At 32.0% G+C, this 12,696-nt stretch overlaps 1 protein-coding gene across 1 annotated transcript; it reads left to right on the top strand.

The window, feature by feature from the left end:
- The first annotated feature begins 568 nt into the window (after positions 1-568).
- Positions 569-2,893, top strand: LOC108487244 (ras-related protein RABA5c). Its single transcript, XM_017791538.2, has 2 exons — positions 569-1,026; positions 2,270-2,893. The coding sequence occupies exons 1-2, from the start codon at positions 693-695 to the stop codon at positions 2,581-2,583; spliced, it is 648 nt and encodes a 215-aa protein (XP_017647027.1). The 5' UTR covers positions 569-692; the 3' UTR covers positions 2,584-2,893.
- Positions 2,894-12,696: the final 9,803 nt, after the last annotated feature.

Here is a 12,696-nt window from a genome sequence, read left to right as displayed (position 1 = left end):
CATTAATTTCAAAATGGAATTAAATTGGGAGTTTTAGCAAGGAAGTTCCTTGATCATAAATACTTTCTTTATCTACCATCTTAATTACGTAAGACCAGGATAATTCATTCCAAAGATATCTACATCCTAATTATAGAAACTTATCATTAATTAGAATAATTTAATACATTATTCAATTCCTTTGGAGAGAATATTTTAATTAATGAATATTATTTTAAAGGTATTATTTTTATTTTTTGATATATTTAGATTATGAAAATATTATGATATTTAAAATTTTAATCAAAGTTACATCTAGTCTCATACATACAATAAATATAAATATATGTCAGGTATCAAACATATTGAATCATAAATGTAAAACTGAAGATGTTTACCAACTGAGGAGTACTTTAATTTTTATATCATGTACCATAATCTACTAGTATAGTAATACATGAATTAGAATGTATATAAAATATAACAAACTACTAAAGTAATTAAGTAGCTAAGTACATAAAAGTAGTTAATTAGTCGGTAAAAGTAATAATAAATAAAATAAAATAAATAAAAAGAATCCTATAAGAATCAATGATGAACCCACTAAATAAGCCGTATGAGTTTTGCCAGCTTAGCTTTTCAGACAAAGCATCATCGCCCCAAATCCTATTCACCTGTCTCCTGTCTCAACACCCAAATCTGAAGGCAAAGCCATGTCGGACGACGAAGGCACTGGAGAAGACTACCTTTTCAAGATTGTAATAATCGGGGACTCAGCCGTTGGCAAATCCAACCTCCTTTCCCGCTATGCCCGAAACGAATTCAACCCACATTCCAAAGCCACCATTGGAGTCGAGTTCCAGACCCAAACCATGGAAATCAATGGAAAAGAGGTTAAAGCTCAGATTTGGGACACTGCTGGTCAAGAAAGGTTCCGTGCCGTCACTTCTGCTTATTACAGAGGCGCTGCTGGTGCTCTTATTGTTTATGATATTAGCCGCCGCACCACCTTTGACAGTGTCGGCCGGTGGCTCGATGAACTCAAGAGTAAGTTCTGTTAACGCTTTGTTTGCTGGTTTTTTAACTTGCCCTTTTTTTGGTTTTCGTTTTCGTATCTGGGTTTTTGATCTTTTCTAGATGGAGTGAATTTATATGGATTTTAAGCAGGTTCAATGATCTTGCTTTGTAATGGGAGAGTTTGGTGTTTTGTATCTAATGGTTAATTGTGATCGTAACGGTTCAAGATTCGCTTTTGGTGGATTTAGCACTAAAAAGGAGTCTTATAAGAAGATCCAATTGAATTTTTAGTTTGATTGGTGGTTTTTTTTTTTGTTCCTTTTTGTGTCTTTTTCAGGATTCTATCTTGTGTTGAAGGCATAGATCTGATGCTGTAATGATTGTAGTTTCAGGTGATCTATATATATATATATATATATATATATATATAGACATGAGTACGGGATATCATTCTCCGATGCCCTACAAATACATGGAAAAACTTAAACAAAATTGACCATGCTCCTGTTGAACATATATCCGATATTCATACTTAGAGATCAAGTAACATAGGAAGAAAGGTGAAAACCCTTGTAGAAAATAGAAAACAGAGGGCAAGGGACTGATTTCTTGATGCTTTTTAACTAGTTTCATTCCCCCTTGGCTTGATTTCATTTGTTCAAACAGGGTATTTGATAACTTTCATGTTGCAAATTCTTACGTAGTGTGTGCATGTTGCTAGGTACTTTCACCTTCTCAGTTGTAATTATACATTAGAACAAATAAAGATGTTAGATTTAGATTGTTCAACTTTTCTTTGGCAATGTGCACTCTCGTTTTCTGCCTTGTTTCTGGTGATATTTAATCTTTATGTCTTATAGAATGAGCCAAGGTTGTTAAAATTAGGATTTATCCTGAAACTGTTCAATAGAGAATGCTGATAAATAGCACAAGTGGCAATGTCCAGTGTAGGTTCTTGGAATCTGCTACTCAAATTTCTGTATTTAGAAGAACTAAAAAAACAACTATACGAGTATGATAACACCAGAAATAATACTTCAATACTCAATCTCCAAAACCATACTTTATTCTTTTGTTGTTCCGTAAAACTCCGGAGCATTGAGACAGTTTCATGCTTTCCATTGCCTTCTGCACTCTTCTTGCATATTATTTACTTCTGTATGTTTACTGTATTTGTGATTTCTGGTCTGCTTTTATGCTCAACATCTATTTATATTTGCTTTGAACTTGGGAGATGTTCAAGGGTCATGCTTATTTTAAAACTGTTTTGCAGCTCATTCTGATACGACTGTAGCAAGGATATTGGTCGGCAATAAATGTGACTTGGAAACTATCAGGGATGTGAGTGTTGAAGAAGGCAAAAGCCTTGCTGAAGCAGAAGGGTTGTTTTTCATGGAAACATCGGCTTTAGATTCAACAAATGTCAACAAGGCTTTCGAGTTAGTTATACGAGAAATTTACAACAATGTCAGCAGGAAGGTCCTGAATTCGGATACTCAAAAAGCTGAATTAACCGTAAACCGGGTAACCCTTACCGAAACTGATGGGTGGAAGAAAACCCAAAATTTTTCTTGCTGTTCCAGGTGATCTTGTACGTTGGAAGGGGGTAAAGAGTCAAGGTCTTCCCATGTTTTGTTCATTCAATTTGGTTGGTTTTACAGAAAATATCACATTGCATAGTTAAATTATTGTTTTGTGGTTAAAGAAAATAAAGACACTTATTTCTGGTTTGGCTTATGGATACAAAGATGTATGCTGAAAGTGAAACAGGCAGCCATCTGATTTCACATTGTAAAACTATTTATTTTTAATTCAGTATCTTAGCAGGCTTGCAGTATTTGTAATTGTATAACTCTCTTATTTGGAGGATTCTTAGAAGTTTATATCCGTATGGAAAGGCATGGGACTAATTACTTTTCAAAAAAAGAAAAAATGGTAACAACATATGTTTAATTAGGGGTTGGCAGATGAGTCTTGGAACCTGATTAATGCTTGGTAACTCGTTCCTGGATATTCTTTAGTTGTTACTTACCTATATTACTAAAAATCGACGAGTTTGAGTGTCGGATATGGTATGCATCCAGCATCGGTTGGGGCCGTAATTGAGGGTAAGGTAGGCTCAACTTCAAATTTTGTAGACTCTTTTTTTTTTTTAAATTATGGTGTATTTGTTTGAAATATATGGCAAAATTGTATTTGGCCCCTAATTTTTTGAAACGTTTATAAAATTATATTTGGCTCCTCCAACATTTTACAAGTTACTCCTAAAAAATTTGTACTTTTAATTATGCACCATTTGTTACTTTTAGTTTAATTTTCTCTGCATTTTTAATTAATCTAATGGATACATTTATGTTTTAGTTATATTTTTATTTTTATGCTCAGCATGAAAATTTAAAAAGAAATTAAACTATTACAATATTTAGTACAATTTAAATATTATTTATTTTAAATGTATATAATATTTTTTACCAAAAACTAGTATTATGTTTTTAATAATATTAAATAATTTTATGCGTATAATCATATTATAATTTCTTAAAATGGAAACTTTAATAGTTATATGTGACGACAAAACATAATTTATAATATTTGTTAAATTGAAAATATATTTTATTATAAGGTTTTTTAATATACTATTGGTAATTTAAAGATTATATAGTATAATTATAACATCACATTTCATACTTATTATAACACCCATAACTTGGTTCAGTCGTCGGACTTAAGTTACGAAATGCTACAAGAACAAAATGCATTCAATTCACATCGATTAACTCAAATAAACATAGAATACTTCATAAATACATAATTATTACTCAAATTAAACAAAAATTATCCAATCATAGTCAATTCAATTTATAATTAACAAATATGCCATTTCTCATATCATATGCAGGCTTATATATGCTCCAATATCATCTAAAATTTAACTAGGACTAATTTGCAACATTTTCAAAATTTCAATTCAATTATATCTTAAACAATTCCTTCAAATAATAATTCATATCATAAACACTCATGTATTATAATATATAATTAGATTCGAGTATCGAGCTTACAAAAGTTCTAAAAATAATTCAGAACAATTTAATTTATAATTATGCATTTATGAAGTATTCTATGTTTATTTGAGGTAATCGATGTAAATTGAATGCTACTGTAGCATTTTTGTAACTCGAATTCGACGATCGGATCAGGTTATGGGTACTACACTTGTAATTTAAAATAATGTCCAAAGTGATATTTATGCCTTTTAAATGTTCAATGTAAAATTTAAATTATTATTTTGTGTATTATTATGAATCAAGAAGGGGAAATGTAAACAAAACAATTTTAGAAAATAAAAAAACGTAAACGCTATCGTACACCATGTTTTGCTTGAAATTTTATTAGAGAATTAAAAGAGTAGAAGTCTAGGGTTGTGTATGGATTTGCAATTCTTTCAGCCGGAAATTTCTTCAATTTTCTTAAAATTTTTCAATATCTATAAGAACCAAAAAGTTTCATTGAATAACATGTTTTTCAACTATGTGATTCTCTAAATTTTTCTTTTGAAATTTTTGGGCTAATTTTAAATTAGAAAGAAGAAGGTATTGTTTTTGAAAATGGAGAATCAAGAATTTAGGGTTTCGTTTGAAGAAAAAGGTGAAGTTTACGTTTTCCCATCTTTAACTTTACTATTTACTTTACTGTTTACATTAAAGGTAGTAAAGGAAAATAAAAGAAAAGAAAGTAAAAGGTTTATTGATAAGTTTGGCAACAAACGTTTGCATGTTTTATCAAAATAGCCCTAATTGTATTTTTTAGTTTTTTTTTCATCAACCTTTGTTCTTTTTCTCAATTTGTTTTTTCTAACAAATTTAATTAAAGTACCGTTAAAAAGTTAACAGGATTATGTGGAATATTTTTAATGAGGTATAATTTATTACTTAGATAACCTAATAAGATAATTACATATGAAAATAATAAAATAAATAAATAATACATTATATTAAAAAACAATTCTTAATTTAAAGAAAATAAATGTAACTATCTAAAAAATTAACTCAGTAAAAAACTTCACAATAAACAAACGTAGGAAAGATTGAAACCTTTTGAAAGAAAAGAAAGATTGAAACCTTGAATTTTTCATTAAATCTGTTAGAAAAAGCGATATATATATATATAAAAGAACAGATATTAATGGCCAAAAAAGGCTCAAAAATACAATTAGGGTCATTTTGACAAAATATGCAAACTTTAGTGGCCAAATTTGTCATTAAGCCAAAGTAAAATAGTGGAAAGTTAAATAAAGTAAATAATAATTTATTATCTTGTTTGGATGGGTAAAACTATTTTTTATGCAATCCATGAATTGATTGTATGTATTAATTAAAATATTTTATGTTAAATTATTAAAATTAAAACAAAATTTGTAACATTTCATAAATAATATTATTGAAAAGTAAAAATAATATAAATATTTAATTTTATAATGATAGATAGTTTAAATTACAATTAAGGGTGAGTGTTTAATCGAATAGAGTGAAAAAAAATCAAGTTAGTCAAGTTCACAGGTCCTATTTTATCATCCTAACTCAATTTGAAAATTTTTTGAATTGATTCGAGTGAAATAAAATTTGAATCGAGTCAAATCGAATCGAATTGAGTGAAATTATTCGGTTAAATTAAAAAATTAAACATGTCAAATAAAAATATTATTATAGTATAACTAACTCCATGTTACACATAAATTTGTAACCATTTATATTTGAAAAAATTTCAAAGCAAAAAAAAAAAACTTGAGTGTGATAATTTTGAATTATTAATTAGGTCCCAAAATTATTAATTTAAAAAAATTTTAGTGCGGGTTCATATCTCATGATTTTTTTATTAAAGTAATGATTGAGCTAAAGCTAAAAGGAACTTAATCAAGCATGAAATTAATCATGCTACTTGATGTATGGAAATGATTCTAAATGAAAATAGTGGAAGGTGGAAAGGGAAAGGGACTTAGGAAACAATTTAATCAAAATAATGAAATGCAAAAAAGAATCGGAGAATGCCTGCACTTTAGCTCTGACGCGTGAAAGAAAAGAAAGAAAGAAATTACATTCAATTTCCAAGTGTGTTACAGTGTGTTTTCAAATGCTATCAACACTAATGCCATGTTTGGTTGGATGGAATTGCTATTCCATTCTTGCCTTATTCCGCGCGCTGCAGTGAGTCATATGTTTGGTTCACCGTTTAGGTGATTCAGCAGCTTAGCTATGACAACCACATTCCCTCACATCCTGTAATAGCTATTCAGCGGTGAGGGCTCTGAATTGATATTCAACACACATGCCGAATACATTTTCAAATTTTGGGACCAAAATAGCATGCTTTCTTCTCTCCAAAAATCTGCTCCAGATTTCTTCCAACCTTTTTCCCTAAATCAAGCATCCATCCATCCGCCCTTCATCTTCATCTCCTCAAAGGTACATTTTCTTTTTTTTACTTCAAGCTCCGATTCTATTTCTCCTTCCTCATAACTGCTCCAGATTTCTTGTTTGCGTTTCAAAGTTAAGACATTTGTTTCGATTTCTTGTCTCCGATTCTAATTCTTCTTTTGCGGTAGAATTTCAGATCCCTTGGAAGAAGGTTTCAAGCTTCGCCCCATTGCTAGTAGAGGGCAGGTATTATTTCAAATTAATGACAGTCAGTGTCTACTTGACTGAAGTGCTACACATTCTGTCTATTCTCCTGAGTTGATAAGTTTGCTTTGTTTGCCAGTTGTCATTAATTCTGTTGATGATGGGTCACCAGTGTGATTTAGTTTCCTTTAAATTCTAAACTGAAATTGGCTTTACATGTGTATGTGCTAGTGGTATTTGCTGTCTCACTGTTGTAGTCTTTGTTTGGTTTAAAATATGAGACCCTCTGGTTTAGTTCAATTGTTTCACGTGCTTTGTTTGAACTGTTATCATATTTTGATTCATTTCTTAATTTTAGCTTTCTTATTGTATGAGTTCTTTGATTGCTTTGAAACTGTTGTTATCTTGGCGTAATGAATTCTTTGTGAAATAATGTGCAACTTTAAATGAAAATAAGAAATCATGGCTTTTCTTATGATGGAAAAAAAAATCTTTTGGTTTCACATCTGACAGAGGGACAGTCCTCTTGCTTTGGTTTTAGTATATATGTGATATTGGCCTATCATTCCTTGTTCCTGCTGAGATATTGGTTATTCTGTTGAGAATCAATTAATGGTGTAAACCTTTTTCACAGATAATGGGTTGAGATCCCCTTCTCAAACTAATAGCTGTTGGTAGTTCAAAGTTGATACTGACCACGATAAAATTGCATTGCATCCAAGGTCTCTAGTTCAGGTATTATATTAGGGTTGTATTTTGCTCCCCTTTCTTTGCAACTGTGTTTTAACATTGTGTGAAATTGATTCACTTTTAGCAATTTTGCTACATTTGTGATTTTTGGTTTTTCTTTTTTCATTTACTTTGACTCATTGTGCACAAAAGCCTTACTACTACAATTCAGTGTTATCCTTCTAGATCTTTCATTTTACATTCTCAAAATTTAATAGTAAAATGTATAAAGTAAAATAGCTTCTGTATTCATAATTTTTATGCTATGGGTTAGCTATTCCTATGCTAAAGGAATACTTTTTATTCGAGCAAAATTGTATATATTTTGTAGGTTTTTCTTATAGGATACATTTAGCCTTACTTTTGTAGATAATTAAATAAATGGATGGCATTCATCTAGCGAGAAAGTCGATTTAGTATGCTCGTTACTATTTATTACGTTTACTTTGTGAGTTCTAAGTGGGAATGTAATATAGTTAAACCGAGCATGAATAATGGTAAGCTTGAGCTTGATTTGAACTTGTGGCTCGATACTTGATTTTATCAAGTATCATTTGCTAACTCGAGCTCACTCGAGATAAATTTGAACTACTTGAGCTTGACTTGATTGGGCTTGTTTACTAAATTTCCATACTCAAGCTTGATTAACCTTTTGCCTTGAAAAAAATTATAATTAAATCTAAGATCATACAATTTTTGAAAAAAAAAAACTAGATAAAAAGCATTCCATTTGAAAAGCATTACAAAGAATAATATAGATGATAGTTTAAAGATTGTATTTTTGATTTCTTTGTTTCTCAGATTCTTAATTTTGTCTTTTTGTCTGTGTAAATGTGTTAGTTTATTCTGATAGTTTCGGGTTATCTTCAACTCCAAGCAGATTTCATCAATTCAATCACTCTTCATAATCATCTCTATTTATTTGAGTTTGACTGTTTCCTTAGAAAGGAGGAATGAATTAGTAATAGTTGAGTATTCTGGGCTTTGTTTTCTTAGGGATAATGTGAATAAGAGCTGTAAAATGCCTTAGGTATTCTTTGTTTTCTTAGGGATACTCCGAAACTAATGTTAGGATTAGGATAAGGATTATGGCTAACCAATTTCGAAGAATATGCCTAAAAAAAGTCTGAATTTCGAAGGTTTCGAAAGCTATTTAAGCTAAGCTTTAACTGCACCTATTAGATGAACAGATTCCTCTACTCTTTCTGGTTCAGATTGTGAGGTAAGACATCTTCAATTTTGCAGCCTCATGTAATTCTTATACGATCATTAGATTTAGATGGCAAATTTGACTGAGTACCCAATGTATTGATTGTCAATTTAGGAATGATTTTAATATGGCATATAGGGGTTGGCTGTATAATATGCACAATGCAGTTTATTTGATACGCTTTTGTGATAGTAACCAGCTCCTTAAATCCAAATTTGGTGGTGTGAAAAAAAATAAAAATAAAAAATAAAATAAAGAACACACAAATTTTACGTGGAAACCCTTTCGGGAAAAAAACCACGGGCAGAAGAGAAGAAAATTCACTATGTCGAAAAATTTGAATCAATACAAGAGGAATAGACTATGTCTATTTATAGGCTTATAAAGCCATATTCTAGTAGGATTGAAACACCTTATCCTAATCAATATAAAATAGATGGAGTTTAATAAGGTTTAAAAAACCTTATTCTAAAATAAAATAAAAGAAGTCTAATTCTATATGGATTTTACTTTTATTTTATTTTCCATTGTATTTTATTTAAATAAGAATTCGGGTCACTTAATTCTAACAATCTCCACCTTGACACAAATTCTCAATGACCAAGTTCTTCATCGCGAACTTTTAATGAACAAGTTCTCCACCTCTTCCATAAAACCCCTTAAGGGTTTAACTTCAACAATGAACACCAACCAAGTCTAAGCAATGCTCAAACTTGGTTATAGGAAGTGACTTAGTCATCATATCTGCAGGATTTTCATGTGTACTAATTTTGCTCACAACAATATCACCACGAGCAATAATATCACGAACAAAATGATACCAAACATCAATATGTTTTGTTCTCTCATAAAACATTTGATCTTTTGTAAGGAAAATGACACTCTGACTGTCACAAAATACTGTACTGATTTGAAGGTCTTCATTGAGTTCACTAAATAGTCCCTTCAACCAAATAGCTTCTTTACAAGCCTCAGTAATCGCCATGTACTCAGCTTCAGTGGTAGACAAAGTGACTGTAGTTTGCAAAGTGGCTTTCCAACTAATTGCACAACCTCCGATTGTAAAGACGTAAATTGTGAAAGATCTTCTTCCATCAAGGTCTCCAGCAAAATCAACATCAACATACCCTATGATTCCATCTTTAGTTCTTCCAAACTGTAAGCAAACATCAGTAGTGCCTCGTCAATATCTTAAAATCCACTGAACTACTTTCCAATGTTCTTTACTGGTATTTGCCATGTATCTGCTAACTGCACTGACTGCATATGATAAATCTAGACGTGAACAAACCATAGCATACATGAGAGATCCCACTGCACTAGAGTATGGAACATGTGACATTTACTCAATCTCATCATCTGATTGTGGAGACAAAACCGATGAAAGTCTGAAATGGGCTGCTAAAGTACTAACAGGCTTAGCACTCTGCATATTGAACCTGCAAAGAACTTTCTCAATGTACCCCTTCTGACTTAGGTACAATTTACTTACTTTTCTATCTCTGAGAATCTCCATACCAAGTATCTTCTTTGCTGGTCCTAAATCTTTCATCTCAAATTCTTCACTTAGTTGGGCTTTGACCTTTCTTATCTCTCCTTTATCTTTTGCTCTATCAACTTGTCATCAACATAAAGAATTAGATACACAAAAGAACCATCACTGTTTTTCTTAAAGTAAACACAACTGTCTAAACTACTTCTTTTGAAATCATGAGAAGTCATAAAGGAATCAAACCTCTTGTACCACTGTCTTGGTGACTGTTTCAAACCGTAAAGGGACTTTCTCAGCAAGCAAACATAGTTCTCTTTTTCTGAGAATATAAAACCCTCTGGTTGTTGCATGTAAATATCCTCCTCAAGTTCTCCATATAGAAATGCAGTTTTTACATCTAACTGCTCAAGCTCCAAATCATGCATGACCATAATACCAAGCAAAGCTCGAATCGAACTATGCTTAACGACTGGAGAGAACACATCTGTGAAGTCCACTCCTGGAATTTGACTGTAACCCTTTGCAACAAGCCTTGCTTTATATCTGGGTTCTTCAACTCCTAGAGTCCCTTCTTTCTTTTTAAACACTCATTTACAACGAATAACCTTTTTACCTTTAGAAAGTTTCACAAGGTCCCATGTTCTGTTTTTGTGGAGTGATTCCATCTCTTCTTGCATAGTAAACATCCACTTTTCTGAGTCTTCACAGCTAACCGCCTTAGAATAATTAGATGGCTCTTGATTCGCATCTATATCTCCAGCCACATTTAAAGCATAAGCAACTAGATCAGCCTCTGCATACTTCTTTGGAGGTTTAATTTCTCTTCTAATTCTGTTTTTGGCGATAGAGTATTGTGGTGAAGAAGCAACTCTATTCTAAACTTTTGTACTAGCTTGAGGTTTAATTTGATGCTTCACCTACTTTTGATTTTCTTTATTAGAAGAGTCTTTAAGAGATAAGTGAGATAGCATAGCAGTTTCACCAAAAACAACATCTTTGCTAATCACAACTTTTCTATTTTCAGGATACCATAACTTATACCCTTTTACACCAGCTTTATAACCAAGAAAAACGCATTTAATGGATCTCAGTTCCAATTTTCCATTATCAACATGAGCATACGTAGGACATCCAAAAATATTTAAATTAGAATAATTAGCAGGATTACCAGACCATACCTCTTGTGGAGTCTTTTTCTCAATAGCAACGGATGGAGATCGGTTGATCAAAAAACATGCAGTAGAGGCTGCTTCTGCCAAAAATGACTTCGATAAGTTGGCATTTGACAACATACATCGAACCTTCTCCATGATCATTCTGTTCATTCATTCTGCAACACCGTTTTGCTGTGGAGTATGACGAACTGTCAAGTGTCTCATAATCCCTTCTGACTTGCACAATCTATTAAACTCATCAGAACAGAATTCTAAGCCATTATCTGTACGGAGGTATTTTATCTGTTTTTCCGTCTATTTTTCAATCATAATTTTCCAAGACTTAAATGTAGAAAACATATCGCTTTTCTGCTTCAAGAAGAACGCCCAAATTTTTCTGGAAAAATCATCAATAAAGGTTAGCATATAATTAGCTCCACCTCTCGAAGTCACTCTGGATGGCCCCCACAAATTAGAATGAATAAACTCCAACGTTTTCTTCGTGTTATGGATTCCTCTAATGAATCGAACTCTCTTTTGCTTCCCAAAAACACAGTGCTCACAGAAATTCAGTTTGCAAATTCCTTGCCCATCAAGAAGTCCTCTTTTGCTCAATTCTGCCATGTCATTCTCACTCATATGCCCTAGGCCATATGCCAAAGTTTAGTAATATCATCATATGACAAGGAAGAGGAAGCAATAGCTATATCACCAGTAACAGTAGAACCCTGCAAAATATATAACTTGACAATCTTTCTCTGCCTTTTCATCACAACAAGGGACCCTTTGGAAATCTTTAAAACCCCACTTTCAGCTGTGTATCTGTACACTTTTGAATCAAGAGTACTTAATGAAATTAAATTTCTTTTCAATTCTGGAACATGTCGTACGTCACTAAGTGTTCTGACAACTCCATCAAACATCTTAATTTTAATTGTTTCAAATCCTACGATTTTACACGAAGCATTATTTCCCATCAAAACAACACCTTCAGACACTGTTTCGTAAGTTGTAAACCAATCCCGATTGAGACTCATGTGGAATGTGTAGGCTGAATCAAGTATCCACTCCTCGCTTACTTTAGAATCATTGACAGAAGCGACTAGAAGTTCACCATCGCTGTAATCTTCTACAACATCAACTTCACCAAAATTTTCTGGTTGTTTTCCCTTTTGATTCACAGCCTTCCTTTTAATCTTATTTTGTATCTTATAGTACTCAGATTTAATGTGCCCTTTCTTCTTGCAGAAGTTACAAGTTTTACCTCTGTTTGAAGACTTCAATCTACCCTTAGATTTACCACGAGGATTCCGTTCCTGTGTCCTACCACGATCATCATTAGCATTCCGATCTTGTCTCCCACGAACTGTAACGCCCCAATTTTCGGGAATTCTGTGAATGTTGGCATAGGTTTAATTATGTTAATGGGCCTCTAGAAGGCCCAAGCCTAAGATAGAACCATCTAATTTTAGTTAATTTTTATTCCATAAGAAAAAG

This window comes from Gossypium arboreum, chromosome 10 (assembly GCF_025698485.1).
Source record: "Gossypium arboreum isolate Shixiya-1 chromosome 10, ASM2569848v2, whole genome shotgun sequence".
NCBI lineage: Eukaryota > Viridiplantae > Streptophyta > Magnoliopsida > Malvales > Malvaceae > Gossypium > Gossypium arboreum.
The sequence above is the reverse complement of the archived record's forward strand: the minus strand, read 5'-3'. Positions and strand labels throughout refer to the sequence as shown.